Source organism: Halichoerus grypus, chromosome 8 (genome assembly GCF_964656455.1).
Source record: "Halichoerus grypus chromosome 8, mHalGry1.hap1.1, whole genome shotgun sequence".
Classification (NCBI taxonomy): Eukaryota; Metazoa; Chordata; class Mammalia; order Carnivora; family Phocidae; genus Halichoerus; species Halichoerus grypus.
In genome coordinates, this window is record NC_135719.1 from 38,979,008 (window position 1) to 38,999,281 (window position 20,274).

At 35.4% G+C, this 20,274-nt stretch overlaps 1 protein-coding gene across 6 annotated transcripts in view; it reads right to left on the bottom strand.

Moving 5' to 3' along the window:
- Window positions 1-20,274, bottom strand: part of SCAPER (S-phase cyclin A associated protein in the ER) — a 529,442-nt gene that overhangs the window by 349,547 nt on the left and 159,621 nt on the right. For all 6 annotated transcript variants that reach the window (XM_078079039.1, XM_078079040.1, XM_078079036.1 and 3 more), the window contains 2 exons: window positions 15,445-15,600; window positions 5,477-5,619 (listed from right to left, as the gene is read on the bottom strand). In XM_078079039.1, the coding sequence (XP_077935165.1) occupies window positions 5,477-5,619; window positions 15,445-15,600 (299 nt within the window). The remainder of the gene's footprint in view (window positions 1-5,476; window positions 5,620-15,444; window positions 15,601-20,274) is intronic.

Here is a 20,274-nt window from a genome sequence, read left to right on the forward strand (position 1 = left end):
AAAGTAATCTACACATTCAATGCATTCAATGCATTCCCTATCAAAATAACACCAGCATTTTTCACAGAGCTGGAACAAACAATTCTGAAATCTGCATGAAAACAGAAAAGCCCCTGAAGAGCCAAAGCAATCCTGAAAAAGAAAGACAAAGCTGGAGGCACAATTCCAGACTTCAAGTACTATTACAAAGCTGTAGTGATCAAGACAGTATGGTATTGGCACAAAAATAGGTATATAGGTCAATGAACAGAATAGAAAACACAGAAATGAACCCACAAGTATCACTGAAAAAGCAGGAAACAATATCCAATGGGGAAAAAGTCTCTCCAACAAATGGTGTTAGGAAAACTGGAGAGCAACACGCAAAAGAATGAAACTGGACCATTATCTTACACAATACACAAAAATAAATTCAAAATAGATGAAAGACGTAAATGTGCGATAGGAATCCATCAAAATCCTAGAAGACAACACAGGCAGTAACCTTTTTGATCTCGCCACAGCAAACTTCTTACTAGACATGTCTCCAGAGGCAAGGGAAACAAAAGCAAAAATGAACTATTGGGACTTCATCAAGATAAAAAGCTTCTGCACAGGAAAGGAAACAATCAACAAAACTAAAAAGCAACCTAAGGAATGGGAGAAGACATTTGCAAATGACATATCAGATAAAGGGCTAGAATCCCATATCTATAAATAACTTAACAAACTCAACACCCAAAAACCAAAATTCTAGTCAAAAAATGGGCAGAAGACATGAACAGACATTTCTCCAAATAAGAGATACAAATGGCTAACAGACACAAGAAAATATGCTCACCATTACTCAACATCAAGGAAATACAAATCAAAACCTAAATGAGATACCACTTCACACAGGTCAGAATGGCGAAAAGGAACAACACAGGAAACAACAGATGTTGGCGAGGATGCAGAGAAAGCAGAACCCTCTTACACTGTTGGTGGGAATGCAAACTAGTGCAGCCACTCTGGAAAACAGTATGGAGGTTCCTCCAAAAGTTAAAAATAGAACTACCCTATCAAACATTTATTTTTTTTTTAAGATTTTATTTATTTGACAGAGAGAGACACAGCGAGAGAGGGAACACAAGCAGGGGGAGTGGGAGAGGGAGAAGCAGGCTTCCCACCAAGCAGGGAGCCCAATGCGGGGCTTGATCCCAGGACCCTAGGATCATGACCTGAGCCGAAGGCAGACGCTTAACGACTGAGCCACCCAGGCGCCCCTACCCTATCAAACATTTAAAGAAGAGTTAATACCTATTCTTCTCAAACTATTCCAAAAACAGAAATGGAAGGAAAACTTCAAAATTCATTCTATTCATTACCCTGATACCAAAACCTGACGACTCCACTAAAAAGGAGAACTACAGGCCAACATCCCTGATGAACATGGATGCAAAAATTCTCAATAAAATATAAGCAAATTGAATCAAACACTACATTAAAAGAATCATTCACCATGATCAAGTGGGATTTATGCCTAGGCTGCAAGGGTGGTCCAATATTTGCAAATCAATCAACATGATACAGCACATTAATAAAGAAAGGATAAGAACCATATGATCCTTTCAATAGATGCAGAAAAAGCACTTGACAAAGTACAACATCCATTACTGATAAAAATCCTCCATAAAGTAGGTTTAGAGGAAACATACCTCAACACAGTAATAGCCATATATGAAAAACCCAGAGCTAGTATCATCCTCAATAGGGAAAAACTGAGAGCTTCTCCTCTATGGTCAGGAACAAGACAGGGATATTCACTCTCACCACTGTTGTCCAACATAGTACTGGAAGTCGTAGCCTCAGCAATTGACAACAAAAAGAAATAAAAGGCATCCAAATCAGCAAGGAAGAAGTCAAACCTTTCACTATTTGCAGATGACATGGTACTCTATATGGAAAACCCAAAACACTCCACCAAAAAGTTACTAGAACGAATACACAAATTCAGTAAAGTCGCAGGATACCAAATCAACATACAGAAATCTGCTGCATTTTTATATACCAATAATGAAGGAGGAGAAAGAGAAATCAAGGAATCAATCCCATTTATAATTGTACCAAAAACCGTAAGATCCCTAGAAATAACCCTAAACAAAGATGGGCTCTGAAAACTATAAAATGCTGATGAAATAAATTGAAGCTGACACAAAGAAATGGAAAAACATTCCATACTCATGGATTGAAAAAACAAATATGGTTAAAATGTCTATATTACCCAAAGTAATTACACATTTAATGCAATTCCTATTAAAATACTACCAGCACTTTTCACAGAGCTAGAACAAACAATCCTAAAATTTGTATGGAACACAGAAGACCCCAGATAGCCAAAGCAATCTTGAAAAAGAAAAGCAAAAGCTGGAGGCACCACAATTCCAGACTTCTAGTTCTATTACAAAGTTGTAGTGATCAAGACAGTATGGTACTGGCACAAAAACAGACACATAGATCCATGGAACAGAACAGAAATTCCAGAAATGAACCCAAAAATGTATGGTCAATTAATCTTCAACAAAGCAGGAAAGAATATCCAACCAAAAAAAAAAAAAAAAAAAACAATCTCTTCAACAAATGCTATTGGGAAAACTGGAGAGCAACATGCAAAAGAATGAAACTGGACCACTCTCTTACACCATACACAAACACAAATTCAAAATGGATTAAAGACCTAAATGTGAGACCATAAAAATCTTAGTGGAGATTACAGGCAGTAACTTCTTTGACATGGGCCACAGCAACTTCTTACTAGGTATGTCTCCAGAGGCAAGGGAAACAAAAGTAAAAATAAACTATTGGGACTTCATCAAAATAAAAAGCTTCTGCACAGCGAAGGAAACAAACAACAAAACTAAAAAGCAACCAGCAGAATGGGAGAAGATATTTGCAAAGGACATATCTGATAAAGAGTTAGTATCCTGTATCTATGAAGAACTTAAAAATTCAACACCCAAAAACCAAATAATGCAGTTAAAAATGGGCAGAAGACATGAATAGACATTTTTCCAAAAAAGACATCCAGATGGCCAACAGACACATGAAATGATGCTCAACATCACGCATCATCAGGGGAAATACAAATCAAAACTACAATGAGATATTACCTCACACCTGTCAGAATGGCTAAAATTAACAACACAGGAAACAAGAGGTGTTGGTGAGGATATGGAAAAGTGAAACCCTCTTACCTGCTGGTGGTGCAGCCACTATGGAAGACAGTATGGAGGTTCCTCCAAAAGTTAAAAATAGAACTACCCTACAATCTAGCAATTGCACTAACAGATATTTACCCAAAGGAAACAAAAATACTAATTTGAAGGGATACATGCACCCTGATGTTTACTGCATCATTATATTATAGCCAAATTATGGAAAGAGCCCAGATGCCCATCGACAGATGAATGGATAAAGATGTGGTATATATATACAATGGAATATTATTCAGCCATAAGAAAGAAATGAAATCTTGCAATTTGCAACAAAATGGATGGAGCTAGAGAGTATTATGCTAAGTGAAATAAGTCAGAGAAAGACAAATGCTATATAATTTCACTCGTATGTGGAATTTAAGAAACAAAACAAACAAACTTGGGGGAGAAAAAAGAGAGAGAGAGGAAAATCAAGAAACAGACTCTTAAGTATAGAGAACAAACTGATGGTTATAGGAGGGGAGATGGGCGGGGTGGGGGGGATGGGTTAAATAGGTGATGGGGATTAAGGAGTACAGCTGTAATGAGCACCTGGTGTTGTTTATAAATGTTGAATCAGTAAATTCTACACCTGAAACTAAAAAAAGACAAAAACAAACAAAAATCACAACATTTTTACAATTTCCTTTTTTTATTATAGAATTGACCAAGCTGATTCTAATAGTGGAAATGCAAAAGGGCCAAAACAGTCCTAATAATTAAAAAATAAAGTAAGGGATAGTAATAGACACCAAGAATTATTGTAAAGCTTTGAGAATTAAGGTAGGAGGTAGAAAAGTGACCAATGGACCAGAAAATAGAGCCTACAAACAACCATCCATACATGGAAGCTTCATTTATATTAGAAAATTTTATAGATTAGTAGGAAAAAAATTGATGTCTCAATAAGTTAGAACAGGGTATCCACTGGAGAAAAAAATGAAATTGGATTCCTACCTCAACCCATACAATTAAATAAATTCTAGGTAGATAAAGACTTTACTATTAAAAAAAAAAACTACATTTTTTTCCCCATCCTTCATTTAGCCAGCATATAGTACATCATAAGTTTTTGATGTAGTGTTCAATGATTCATTAGTTGCACATAACACCTACTGCTCATCACAACACGTGCCCTCCTTAACTACAACATTTTGAAGAATATCTTATGACTCCAGGGAGGAAGGGATTTCATAAACAAGATCAAAAAGCACAAATCACAAAGTTTGTTCAGTTTTACTACACTGCAATCAAGAATTATATTAAGCAGGTGGGGGAGTGGTTAAGTAGGTGATGGGGATTACGGAGTGCACTTGTGGTGATGAGCACCAAGTGTTGTAGGGAAGTGCTGAATCACTAGATTGTACACCTGGAACTAGTATTACATTGTATGTTAACTAACTGAAGTTTAAATAAAAACTAAAAAAAGAATTATATTAATTAAAAGCCATCATAGAGTAAAAAGGCAAGCCATAACCTACAAAAATATTTGCAACAAATGTATCTGACAAAGAATTGGTATCTAGTAAAGATAATTCCCAAATATCAAGAAGAAAATATTCCAATAGAGAAATGAACAAAAAACTTAAACAGGCACTTTACATTAAAAAAACTTGAGTAGTTGGTAAGTACGAGCAAAGTTACTCAGCTTTATTATTAATCTTGGCCAACTAGAAAAGCATATTAAAACCACAAAGAGCTATCTTTTCACATCCACTAAATTTGCCACAATTAAGAGGTCAGAAAATATCACATCAGCAAGGTGTACAGCAACCAAAAGTGACTTCGACTTAGCCAATTCAATGTTTTTTCCTGGATCTTTGAATTTTAAACAAGTGATTTCAAAATGTAGGGATGGCTGAAGGTCCTTTATCATAATCAGAGTGGCAATATGGTGACCCGACTGGTTCCATCAAAAGGCCACCACTGTGCCGTTGTGACCTAGCCTTTGACGCCTGACCATTTCTTCCAAGCCTGTTCCTCTATCACTTATATTCCCAATATTTTCCAAAAAGTCTTTGCTTAAGCTAGCCAGTATCAAATTCTGTTTCCTGCAATCAAAAAATCTTGAAATATCGTTTCCCATTCAGTGGGAAGATTCAAAAGGTTTCTATTTTAAGTACAATGATGTAATTCCTGGAAATCGTGACTATTTCTTTAAAAATCTACATGACAGCAAATGGCTTTACGTTTAGACGTGATGTGAACATCCACTCATTACAGCAGGTTCATCAGGATCAAAATAATGATAGCAAATGAGGTACCTAGCTCTTTCTCGGGCAGCATCCTCACGGGCTTTTTCCTTTTCTTGCCTCTGTTGTTCAATTCGGGCTTCTTGTTCTTTCCTTCTCATCAACAGTTCTTCTACACGGGCCTGCCGTTCTGCCTCTAGAGCTCTCTTGCGTTCCTATAGTCAGAAAAGTTTTAAAGTGTTCGAATTATGTGTAAAGTGAGAATGATTAAAGGTGGCACCATTTTGACATAAATTTATATATTCAAGCCAAGTAGATCCCTTGCTAGCTACTAGGTATGCTTCTCAGAATTAAAAAAAAAAAAAATTAAATATCAGTGATATGTGGTTTTCATATGTCATTTACCAGTATTACACATAATTATAAGAATAAATGCTCTTTCAAGCAGAAACTATGTTATTCATATTCTGTGAGAACCTAACATATATTTTATGGTTAATCACTTCTAAAGCCTGGTGTTTACAAATCGTTTCAGAAATGCCAGAACATGATGAAGAAAGTATAGTTAACAAATTTCTGAACTAAGCATTCATGAAGGAGTTAAGTGGAGAAAGAAAAAAAAAACTTTTGTGGCAAGGAAAAAGAGCCATCATAATACAGCACAGTGGGTAAGAGAGTGGGCACTGGGTCAGACTCCCTGATTTTGTTTCATGACCCTATTATTCACTGGCTCAGGGACTCTGGTCTAGGTATATTATAACTGTGCCTTTGTTTTCCGGAAGACAAAAAACAATAGTACTAATGTCTTCAGAAATTGTGAAGAACATGGGCGCCTGGGTGGCTCAGTCGTTAAGCGTCTGCCTTCGGCTCAGGTCATGATCCCAGGGTCCTGGGATCAAGTCCCACATCGGGCTCCCTGCTCCGCGGGAGGCCTGCTTCTCCCTCTCCCACTCCCCCTGCTTGTGTTCCCTCTCTCGCTATCTCTCTCTCTGTCAAATAAATAAATAAAATCTTTAAAAAAAAAAAAAATTGTGAAGAACAGATGAGATAATACATAAAAAATACTTACCAGAGGCCCTGACATATAGAAAATTTTCAGTAATTACCATCATCAAGGCAGAAGATAATCAAAATACTGTGAAATACTATGTCCTATGTATATTTTTGCCTACTAGGAGTACTTTGCTAACTCTCACCATATTACTAGCTGTACTGATAGATTTTATTTTCATGTACACATAGTTTTATTTTTTCTGTTTGGCATTTTATATACACTTTTTATATGAGGATACTTTTTGTTATATAATTAAAAAATTTCAATCATGTTTTTAGAGATTTTGTTTCCATCATGGCTCCTAATACTTTTGTTCTGTTTCATTAAAACCAAATGTTGACATTTTTATCTTATCTTCAATGTCTTTCAGTATCTTTTTCAACATATCAACCTCCATATTTACAAATACAGAATTATGGGTAAATTTCAAGACTAGAAATTATTATTCTTTCTTCATGGAAAGTATATATATTATTACATCTTCATTTTCTCTCAATGATATTATTTTTCATTTCTATTACTTATTTTTTTTAAATTTGTATTTTAGGGGTGCCTGGGTGGCTCCAATGCTAAGCGTCTGCCTTCGGCCCAGGTCATGATCCCAGGGTCCTGGGATCGAGCCCCACATCGGGCTCCCTGCTCAGCGGGAAGCCTGCTTCTCCCTCTCCTATTCCCCCTGCTTATGTTCCCTCTCTCACTGTGTCTCTTTCTGTCAAATAAATAAATAAAATCTTAAAAAAAAAAATAAAATAAAATTTGTATTTTAATCACCCAGTGCTCTGCACAAGCGCACTCCTTAATCCCCACCACCTATATTTCACGCATCCCCCCCCACCCACCTCCCCTCTGGTATCCATCAGTTTGTTATCAATTGTTAGGTCTGTTTCTTGGTTTGTCTCTCTTTTCTTTTCCTTTGCGCCTTTGTTTCTTAAATTCCACATGAATACCAACATGAGTGAAACCATATGATGATTTGATCTATTTGACTTCTTTCACTTAGCACTAAACTGTTAAACTCCATTCATGTCAAGCAAGATTTCATTCTTTGTTATGGCTGAATAATATTCCATTTTATGTATATATACCATATCTTCTTTTTCCACTCATCAGTCGATGGACACTTGGGATACTTCCATATCTTGGCTCTTTGCAAAGAATGGTGCTATAAACATAAGGGTGCTTGTATCCTTTTGAAATTTTTTGTATTTTGGGGGTAAATACCCAATAGTGCCATTGCTGGATCAGAGGGTAGTTCCATTTTTAACTTTTTTTATTTTTTTAGAGAGAGAGCATGAGAGTGAGTGGGGAAGGAGGGGGAGAAGGAGAGAGAACCTTAAGTAGGCTTCATGCCCAGCGTGGAGCCCGACGCAGGGCTTGATCTCACGACCCTGAGATCATGATCCTGAGATCATGAAATTGAGAGTCAGATGCTTAACCAACTGAGCCACCCAGGCGCCCCCATTTTTAACTTTTGGAAGAATCTCCATACTATTTTCAGAATGGCTGCACCAGTTTGCATTGCCACCAACAGTGCAAGAGGGTTTCTTTTTCTCCACATCCTCACCAACATCTGTTGTTTCTTGTGTTGTTGATTTTAACCATTCTGACAGTTATGAGGTGATATCTTATTGTAGTTTTGATTTATATTTCCCTGACAACGAGTGATGATGAACATATTTTCATGTGTCTGTTAGCCATCTGGATGTTCACGTCTTCTGCTCATATACTAATTATTTGTTTTTTGGGTGTTGTTTTATAAGTTCTTTATATATACCGGATATTAACCCTTCGTGGATATGTCATTTGCAAGTATCTTCTCCCATTCCATAGGCTGTCAATCAGATTTTTTTTTTTCTAACAATAAAGAAATTTGAATTTAAGAGAAAATTCTTTTATTTATATTTTCTTCATTGGAGATGATTTTCTGTGCCAGATTTGATTATTTTCAGTCTTAGAGTTTTTGAGATCTTAGATAGTGACACAAGTTTTCACATATTATGCTTACCTAGTACTGTGAAATAACTATAACCAGTTCGTGAATAGTATATCTGACACAAAGAATATATTTAAAAACCTAAATGCATGCCTCCAGCAGTCTGTAATTTGCCACTCAGGCCTTCCTGAAATCAGTGTATTCCCTCTAATTCCCAGCCCCTTCCTTCCCTGGACTCCCCACCAAAAAAAAAAAACCCCAAAACAAAAATAATGTAGGGGCTTTTTAACTTACTAGTTTAAAAAGATTTTCTTCCACTGGGGTAGATAGGGCTTGTTGTAGGTATGAAGTTACTGTAGTCAGTGTAATTATGTATGAGAAGTATTCACATGTCTCCTCAGTGTTCTCTAAACAGGAACTGCTTTAGTATTTTTTTTCTGTCATTTATTGGGCACTTTCTATGCTAAACACTTTGCTAAGTCCTTACTTATATTAGTAATTTTGATATCACAACAAACTGGGGCTCTCTAAGGCAAAATGACTTGCACAAGGCTATATAAGTAGTAGTTAGAAGAACCTTGATCAGTGTATTCCATTAATCATAAAGACTAAGGGCCAGGGAGAGGTTGTGTGAGCTACCTGGGGAATAGGGATGATTTGAAAAAAACATATCAATACAATCAAAAACATAAGAAACAACAGGTGTCAGCGAGGATGTGGAGAAAAAGGAACCCTCCCTCTTGCACTGTTGGTGGGAATGCAAACTGGTACAGCCATTCTGGAAAACAGTATGAAGGTTCCTAAAAAGTTAAAAATAGAATTACCCTCTGATCCAGCAATGGCACTATTGGATATCTACCCCCCAAAATACAAAAACACTATTTCAAAAGGATACAAGCACCCCTATGTTTATAGCAGCATTCTTTACAATAGCCAAGATATGGAAGCAGCCCAAGTATGCACTGACTGATGAGTGGATAAAGAAGATATGGTGTGTACACACACACACACACACACACACACACACACACACAGGAATATTATTCTGTCACGAAAAGGAATGAAATCCTGCCATTTACAATGACATGGATAGAGCTAGAAAGTATAATGCTAAGTGAAATAAGTCAGTCAGAGAAACACAAATACCATATGATTTCATTCATACGTGGGATTTAAGAAACAAAACAAACTGTTATCTATCCAAATGAAGAAAACAAATGCACAAAATGCAGAGTGGAGGTGGGAAGTAAAAGAACTTGGTTGTTGGATATTATTAGAATTTACTCCTATAAATTCTCTTCTGCTTTTTTTATTGTTATGTTAATCACCATACATTACATCATTAGTTTTTGATGTAGTATTCCATGATTCATTGTTTGCGTATAACACCCAGTGCTCCATGCAGTACGTGCCCTCTTTAATACCCATCACCAGGCTAACCCATCCCCCTACCCCCCTCCCCTCTAGAACCCTCAGTTTGTTTCTCAGAGTCCATAGTCTCTCATGGTTCGTCTCCCTCTCCGATTTCCCCCCTTCATTTTTCCCTTCCTGCTATCTTTTTTTTTTTTTTTAACAGTTTTAATGGATTAAGATGGTAGGTATTATCAAAAAGCAGAAAGCAACTTAAATAAGAAAGGAATAGAAAGTAATAAAGGAAAAGGAGAGGAATATCATTCCACTTGGGAGTTAAATATGAACCACAAATCTCCCTCATCCTCCATTTGTAGGTTTTATACCCAATGCCCTTTCAAACGACCTGTGCTTTTCTATAAATATTGTTAGTCCCACATCACTTGTGTTCTTGCTCTCTACTCATAATATTAATGCAATTGGGAAATCCTGTTTATCTCACTTTAATAAAAATATATCTCCAAATGGTAGGGAAACACTGCTCAGAATGTTGTGATCTGTTGTCTAGTGGTGGGGTTGTAAATAAATTATACTGGGAAATTTGAGAAAAAAAAGAAACAAAAAAACAAAGAAACAAACAAACAAAAAAACAAATGTGCAAAGGAAAAAGAAAGAGAGAGAGAAACCAAGAAATAGACTCTTAACTATAGAGAACCAACTGATGGTTACCAGAGGGGATGGCTGGGTTACCAGTGGGGGGGAGAGGAGGGATGGGTGAAATAGGTGGTGGGGATTAAGGAGTGCACTTATGATGAGCACTGGGTGATGTATGAAATCGCTGAATCACTACATTGTACACCTGAAACTAATAAAAGCTTAAAAAAATCTGCATTATGTCTGAAAACACGTTTCACAATAAAATGCAAAAGGCTTGGGCATTAAATATAAATAATTAAACCAGAACTTTTCACTTCATATTTTGTAAAACCAAAAGCTTTAAAAATATCCTTTCAAAAATTATAAAATGGTCTTAGAAATAAAATATATGTGTATATATACTTTATGTGTATGTGCATTGTAGCCAACTTGACTCTGTAAATATAATGTCAACTTGCTGATTTTATTCATGTGTATGAGACATAATCCAAATAGAAGTAACAGGACTTCAAACAATAGTCAATCTTTTAATTTTTGTTTTTAATTAATGGAAAAAGATAACTGGTAACTATAGCTAATGAATAAAATTGGTAAGTTCAGCTAGTATTTTCCTTTCTAAAATTTAAGTTTCCTAAATAAAAGAAACTTGATACTCCACATAAGCATCTCACACAGGACAGGAGTTCCATAAATATCTGTTAAATGAAGCATAACTTTATAAAATAATATGCATTATAAATCTATATACATACAAATAATGAATTAGAAAGATACCTAATTCTTAAGCCTTCTGAAACCTCTGAAACCCCCATATACTTTGTTTCATAGTCAGGGATTTGTTTATGACAGCCTAAGAACGGATAATACAAATCCCTACCCTTTTAGGCCTACAATTCAAATGATTAGGAAAAAAGGACAGGCAGAATATCCAAGGAAATTTAACTTAAAACTAACCAATAATTTACATAAGAAAAATGGCAAATTGAGAATATATGATGACAACATTTACTTAGTATTTTACTTACAAGAAAGAAGGATCACAACTGCCTATAATAGTTGATGGGAATGTTAAAATGTAAAAGTAGTGAAAGTAAAGCAGACAGAGGACCTTACTATTATTTTATCTAGAGAATGTGTGGCATTAGTGCCTTGCACATCTAGTAATGACTACACATTAAAAAAATTTTAACTATATATGTGCTATACATTACCAGTGGACTTTTCCAACATTATATAGGTCAATTAAACATGATAGGTTTTAAATTTTACATTGAAAATTAAATCCATAGGAAATTTCCATATTTTTAATAAAAAAATAATTCTGAACAGTCAAAACAATTTTTAAAGTATTAGTGAGTATAGAAAATCCCCTACTTTCAAGAAAGAACTGCTTTCCTTTCAGCTTTAATAAATGTTCCAATTTATCAAACAAGAGTCATCATTTTTAAATGGAACATAACTACTATATTTCAAATCTTCAGATCTACAAAATGAATCCAAAAAAAGGAACCAAACACTTCTATTCAAAATATACAATATTACTCATATATTTCCCCCCAAAACCCAGCTAAAGTTACCTCTTCCAGACAACTTTACCTGACAATCCCCTCCGACAGAGTTAATTATTCCCTCTGCTGTGATACCTCTGTAGCTTATACATAGTTTTACAACACTTTCACACTGTGTTGTATTGTTTACCATAAAGGATCATGTCTTAATTATCTCTGAATTATTAATGCCTAATGGTTCCTCAAAAGTAATACATAATTTACAAAATGTAATGATTTTTATAAAATGGTCCCAAGCAGAGTAACAGCGCTAATGCTGAAGAGACATCTCATATTGAAATTTCAAATACCGTATTTTATTTACTCATTTAAGAATATTAGTTAATAGAAAAATAATTTATAAATAGTAAAAATAAAAATTTTTGCTGCTCCTTAGAGAAGAAAAGTGGAAGTTTTTCAAATAAAATCATTCTGTATTTTTTAACATAAGTTAGCTTAGCACTCAGATTTAAATAAGGCATTGAACTCAAATCAAATAGAGATCAGGGATGAATGTGGAAATGCCTGCCAATACCCACAAATAGCAAAGAATAATCAACGAACTTTAAAAATGTATTGCTGGGCCGCCTGGATGCTCAGTCGTTGGGCGTCTGCCTTCAGCTCAGGTCATGATCCCAGGGTCCTGGGATTGAGTCCCACATGGGGCTCCCTGCTCAGCAGGAAGCCTGCTTCTCCCTCTCCCACTCCCCCTGCTTGTGTTCCCTCTCTCGCTGTGTCTCTCTCTGTCAAATAAATAAATAAATCTTTAAAAAAATATTTAAAAATGTATTGCTATTTTTAACTGCCTAATACCACCAGTAACATAAAGAAGCATGAAATATGGGTAACATCACCAATTTTTAACATAACAAAGCCCTGCAGGACCTGTTCCCTAACCCTATAGGGTAGTACCGTCCCATATCTCCGGCATGGAATGCCTACTTCTCATCATTTGCATCTGTCTCATTGTTTGCAAACCTTAGCTGAGCTATCACCTCTTCTAGGAAGCTTTCCCTGGATTTTTCATGTCCTTGCCACTCTCAATTTGAATACGGTGTTTTCCTTTGTGCTTCCAAGAATACCTTTCCTGTTATACTGATTCTAATGGATTATGATTTGTTTACATGTCTCTCCATTGAGTACAGCGATGTATCCTTTCCATGTCCTTGAGCCTAGCACAGCATACGGCTTATAGTAGTAACGCAATAAATGATCACTGAATGAGTGAACAAATAAATATTGGTCATAACAAAGTATATCTGCATTTATATATGAATACTGCAAAATTTGTTCTCTACATCAAAAACGTCAAGTCCTTTTTTCTAGCCTGTGCAAGAGGTTTTCTCCTCCTCTTCCCAAGGAGAAGTGCCTTGTCTTTGACGACGCTCCTAACAGCATAGAGGCGGCCCTTGCAGCTGGCATGCAGGTAGTCAAGGTTCCAGATGGAAACTTGCACCAATACTTGACATCAAAGGCCACCCTGGTGCTGGATTCCCCGCCGGACTTCCAGCCCAAGCTTTCGGTTTGCCGCCCTGCGAGTGAACAGCCCACCACACCTCTCTGGGCATCAAGGCTACTGCACCCACTCTGGTGACCCATGCCACCCACCTGAGTACTCCTTCCAGCCCATCAGGTTGGCCTTCGCATCCCATGTGGGCTTGGCCTACCCTGGCTAGTGCTGACAAATCACGACACAGCTGAGAGACAGCAAAGCAGAAACAGTCCAGAACAGAGATCAAAACACTCATTCGCATAATCATAAACAGTATGTGAACGATCATACAATTTCATTATATTTGAATAATCACGTAAGACTCATATACAGCAAATATACATACATACATATACATGGCTGTATATGAGTACTTGTGCATGTATGTATATATATGTGTGTACTTATACATGCACATATATATGTAAAACACTTCCTTTTCCAAGACAAAGTGAAATTATATTTGTGTTCATTTCTTTTCCTTTTTAGTTTTTCTAAACCCTGGCTGTAAAAGGTAAAATGCACGCGCGTGTGTGTGTATGCTTATATATATGTATATGCTTATATGTGTATGAAGATATATGTCATAGTCATATATTTCCTATACTACTTCACTCTTTTAAGTGTTGGTCATAATGTGCCATAGCAACTGATAAAAGAGATGGTAACTGTATTTGGTTTGCAATCTGAGTAGAAAAGCCAAGTCATGGATGAGCCCTGAGAAATCATCCTCTTTCTTAGCAAAATTGAGTAATTCTGTGGCCTCAAAATCTCTCTGTGGACCTCTACTCAAAAGCAAACTCAGAGCTGTACTACCATCTTTTCAGTGTGAACAAACTATAGCTTGTATTTTACCTCTAAGTGCATGTCCACATTTGAGGATATTTTCTACCTCAAAAAAACATCCCCCTCTTCTGAAAACATTTATTTTTCTAATACAGTCTTTGATACAAATATAATTTGAATTCAGAATGCATACTTGATATGACTGAGAGCCTTAGCACATTTTTGGAATAATTTACCAGACATTACACTTTGGCAATGGACCCCTTTTAGTAAACTTACTCAGTCCTTTGTGATGGGAAAACTGAGAAAGCACTGAATATGGGAAAGACATAATCACAGGGAGCACCCTGTCTGCTGGTTTGTCACTGACTGTCATTGAGCTAATTTTCAACTGAAGTTGGAAGAAAATGATGGTGATGTATATGATTGTGGGGAGGGCTGGTCGTCTGCTGATGGTTGCCTCTTACTGTTGGAACAGTTTTGTATCTGTTCAACAAATTCATTTCAGCATTACTGATCGCCTGTGTATGGGTCTATTCTTTAAATTCTCCCTCAAACTGGTTGTAACATCTTACTGAATCTCTCATCAATTAATTGAATAAAATCTTTGACATCAGTTAAAAAAAATGTCAAGTCCTTAAAGAGTCTTATGGGCAAGACTTTCTACTGAAGAAGATCTAAAATAGTTTATAAATATCAGTACAATTTATGTGTTAACCTTTCTTCCTATCCTGAAACAGTAGCTAAATTAGGGTTTACTACAGAGGACAAAAACTGAGCAATTAAAGTATCCAATGACACTGTCCAATAAAGGACAGGTATTCTTTGTCATAAGCATAAAGATTGCCCAAATCTGTAAGGCTCCACATATTGGTTCAAACACAATCCTTTTTCAAGTGGAAAAGCAGCAGCATATTCTTACAAAACCCAATTAGCAAAAAACAAATAAGAATCTGTCCAAAGCAACTTAGTCTTTCACCTGGTTGAGACTAGAGATTCAAACTCTATGACTGCTATGTGTTGATGAAAACCCTGATTATCTTATCTGAAGGAGTACCCACTGTCTTTCGGCAATCACACTTCATGTTTCCAGAGTGCTATAGTAAACCATGCACCCTGGGGTCAGAGACTAGGTTTTAATCCTTTTTGGATCCTCAGCACATTGCTCAGAGCCTAGGATATGGCAGGTGCTCAATAACTGCTTGCCAAATAAAATTCTACCTGAACAGCTTCATCACGTGCTTGTTTTTCTTCCTGTCTTCGCTGACGTTCTTCCTGTAACTCATTAAGCCTCTGCTCATATTCCTTCAATTTTGATAAGACATCATGGCGCTTATTCTGGGCTTCAAGGGTATTTATGAAGGCAATTTCATTTACCTTCGATAAAAACAAAGAAAGTGAGTATCAAATCAAGTTAATTCTAAGACACCCAACAAAAATAAGAAACCTAACAGAGTCTCTGATAGTAATATATACTACAAATAAGGCATAAAACAAAATGGGTCTTTTCTTTTAATATTTGCCTCAAAAATGGATAGTAATCCAGTGTATATAAGAAACCCACAGGCATAAGAATTGATTTAGAATAAATATTTTAGTGGCAGATCTTAAGTCAAGAAACAAATTAAGATTCTTACAAAAACATCTTATAAAGTTCTACTTAATTCATTACAATTTGCAATTATATAAATTACATTAAGATTTAAATAGGTACATATATGTTATTCTAATGAATCTGGGAAAACTTAAAATAAGCAACCAATCATTTTTCTTCAACATATACCAAATAAGTGACAACTAGGAACAAGGTAGTGAAATATCTACGACATCCTCAACTTCGCATATATTGATACTTACCAGCCAGGTTTTGCTAGAAAGCATAGCTCTTATGAGTAAAGTTTAGCTAAAGATAAAGCTGGAAAAAGTCAGTTGGGATCAAATTTCTCATTTTTGAAAGCCAGAGAGAAGGCATGCTACAGTGAAAATGGTAGACTAAAACAGGAAAGTAAACACGGGGACTGACTCTGACAGAAGTACAGACTCCAGGAATCCATGCTGGTGGAATAAAAACTATCACTAGATATGTTAAAAATCTCAGACAAGAAAGTTTGAATATAATTCTAACAAAGATTTCCCAATCACCTTGCCACGTGGCCACTTTTTTAAGTAGGATAATAACATAACCATCCTTCAAACTATACTGAAAGTATAAGAAACAGCTGTACTCAAGGAAAATGAATCATACTACATCAGGGCTCACATGTTAAGCATAATCAAGATGAAAGAAAAAGGAATGGGACTTAATGCTCTAGACAAAATAAATAAGTAAACTAAAGTTGGAAGAGTGTGCAAAAGTTGGATAAAAATTTCAAACTGTGATGTTGGTCAAAGGGTGCAAAGTTTCAATTATGCAAGATGAATAAGTTTTAGAGATGTACAGCATGGTGATGACACTTAACAATACTTGAAATTTGCTAAGAAGATAGAGCTTCAATTTTCTCAGCACATATGCAAACACACAAATGGTAATTAAGTAGAGGTGAAAGATGTTAATTAGCTGGGCTGTGATCATTCCACAATGTATATGTATATTAGAACATCACGCTGTAAACCTTAATATATTCAATTTTGATATGTCAATGATATCTCAATAAAGCTATAAATAAATAGATCATAAGTTAACAGGAAAATAAAAGACCCAATCTGGAAGAAAACATAACCCAAGGAAAATCAGAAAACTCCCTCAGCAAACTTTGTAATATAAAAGAAGTTAACAAAAACCTGAATTTAATAGTGCAAAAAAATGGTAACAGAACAAAACAATAAAAGATTAGAAAGCTAAGGAAACAAAGTGAGGACAAAAGTAACACTATCACTGAATTAGAAAAAGCATGGAGCAAATAAAGATGGCAAAAAATCAAATCACTAATAGAGGCAAGTCTCATGATAAGTTAATGTAGAACTTAAAAATGAAAATTTATGTATAAGTAATAAGCTCTGAATATAATGAACAAGTCATTATGGCCAAATATAAGGATAAATAACATCTATAGTTAAGAAAGACAAAGGGCACCTGGGTGGTTCAGTCAGTTAAGCGTTGGACTCTTGGTTGGAGCTCAGGTCATGATCTCAGGGTCCTGGGATTGAGACCTGCCTCCAGCTCCAGGTTCCACACTCAGCATGGAGCCTGCTTGTCCCTCTCCACACCGCACACCACCCCCCACTCTTCCCCCCACTCGTGTGCACTCTCTCATAAATGAATGAATGAATGAATGAATGAATAAATAATAAATAAATAAAATCTTGGAAAAAAAGACAAAATATTCCAACATATAATACGGAAAGTTTTCCATGGGAAAAAAAAAAAGAAAGCAAATTGAAAATTGAAAGAGCACATGTTATTTCATGAAAAAATGTTCAGAAGATCAATACCAAGAATATCCTTATTAAATCTTATTAAATTACAAAACACTAAGGAAGAATAATAATTTTTTTAAAAGATTTTTATTTATTTATTTGACAGAGAGAGACACAGTGAAAGAGGGAACACAAGCAGAGGGGGAGGGAGTGGGAGAGGGAGAAGCAGGCTTCCTGCCGAGCAGGGAGCCCGATGTGGGACTCAATCCCAGGACCCTGGGATCATGACCTGAGCCAAAGGCAGACACTTAACGACTGAGCCACCCAGGCGCCCCAGAAGAATAAATTTTTTAAGCTTCCAAGCAGTAAATGCAAATTACCTACAAGAAGGAGAGGAGGAAAAATCAGTGTGGCCTTGGGCTTCTTCCCAGAAGTAGTCAATACTAGAAGAAAATAAAGCCTACAAAAATTTAAAAGAAAAACATTATGAACCATGAACCTGATCTCTAGCAAAAATGTATTCAGACAGAAATGTCACAGCCTTAGATATGGAAGAACTCAAGGAATAGAGCATATATAAGTTCTTCCTGAAAATCACTTGTTAATAAAATCCAGTCAACCAGAGACAAGTCAAAACAAACAACTCATACATGGAGAATTAGTGAAACTGTGAGTCCATTTATATACAGAAGGAAAACTATACTAAGGAATTTATACTTTCAGAGCAAAGTGTAAATGTTATCTATCTTAACAATGTAAAATTAATAAAACTATGAAAAACTGTTGGGAGGAGATTAGGGACAATAAAAAGAAATGGTAGTGCTAGTTTCCTCAAAACTGTCATAAAATAAAATAGAGTGTAGTAAATATAATCATTCCAAACTCTTAATTTTTCATAATTTTTATAACCTTAGAAGAAATGATGAAAAATAATGCCTTTTGTGAGAAAGAAACATTACAAATCAATAATTCCCTCAATTTTACTGCCATTTTACTTCCATCTCTTAAGATGGAAATAAAATCGAGTTTAATACTTCTTATTCATAAGTATCATTTATAGTATAATTCCATTTTTTCAAAGTTACCTATTCATGCAATCTGAACATTATTCTAGAGAGATGTCTGGGACAGTATTTACCATTAGGTATATGTATATGGTGGCTATTTCTGAGGGTGGAATTTTGAGTTCTTGCTATATTGCTTCAATTCTTTAAAATGAAAAAGAATTATTTTTATAATAATGATATGGTTACTATTCTTAATATAAAATAATATTAAAGACTTGAAGATAAGGGAAAGTTTGAAGGTTTTTGAGCTAAGAGGTAATACAATAATAGCCTACAGAAAGATTAATTTAAAGGGAGTAGGGAAAAAAGGCAAGCATACCAACTACAAATATTTAGGAGGGAGATTTAAAAAATAAAAAACCTGGTGGCAATTATCATAAAAAGAAAAACACGTGAGAGACTATAGAACTGTAGAATCTGCAACTGAATATATCATGGGAAATGGGGGAAGAAGTCAAAAAGACCAGCTTATCTTTTTGCTATATACACAAGAATTACTCAAAACAACAATAAAAACAGTGAATCAAAGTAAATGATCAGAACTTTCCCAAGTCTAAGTTAATGGGAAATTAGTGATACCATTATCTGAAATACATATTTCAGAAAAAGCAGATGGTCTGGGAGATAGAAGCTGTGAGCTGATGAGTTCCACTGAATACAATCATCAAGCAAAAGGTAACTGAATCTAAACATCAGTTGTGGCCACAAAACAAATCTCAGCAAATTTCAAAAGACTGAAGTCATGCCATGCATCTTTTCGAACCACAACACTATGAAACTAGAAATCAAACACAAGAAAAAAATCTGGAAAGAACAGGAGAAACATGGAGGTTAAATAACTTGCTACTAAACAATGAATGGGTCAACCAAGAAATCAAAGAGAAAATTAAAAAAATACATGGAGATAAGTGGAAAACACAACAGTCCAAAATCTTTGTGGTGTAGCAAAAGCTCTTCTAAGAGGGAAGTTTATAACAATACAGGCCTACCTCAAGAAGCAAGAGAAAGCTCAAATAAACAACCTAAAGTTACACTTGAAAGAGCCAGAAAAAGAACAACAAACAAAATAAAAAGTACAAGGAAAGAAACAATAAAGATTACAAGCAGAAATAAATTAAATAGAAACTAAGAAAACCATAAAACAGATCAGTGAAACCAGGAGCTGGTTGTTCGAAAACATCATCAAAATTGATAAACCTTTAGCCAGAGACATCAAAAAAAAAAAAAAAAAAAGAATTCAAACGAAATCAGAAATGAAAGAGAAGGAACTGACACAAAAGAAATACAAAGGATTATAAGAATATATCATGCAAAATTATATGCAAACAAATTGGACAACATAGAAGAAATGGATAAATTCCTAGAAACCTATAATCCACCAAAATTGAATCAAGAAGAAATAGAAAATTTGAACAGACTGATTATAAGCAATGAAATTTAAACATTTAAAGAAGAGTTAATACCTATACTTCTCAAGCTATGAAGAAGAAGAAGAAAAGAAGGAGCAGGAGGAGGAGGAGGAGAAGTAGTAGTAGTAGTAGTAGTAGTAGTAGTAGTAGTAGTAGTAGAGTAAGAAAAGCTTCCAAATCCATTCTATGAGGCCAACATTATCCTGATACCAAAACTG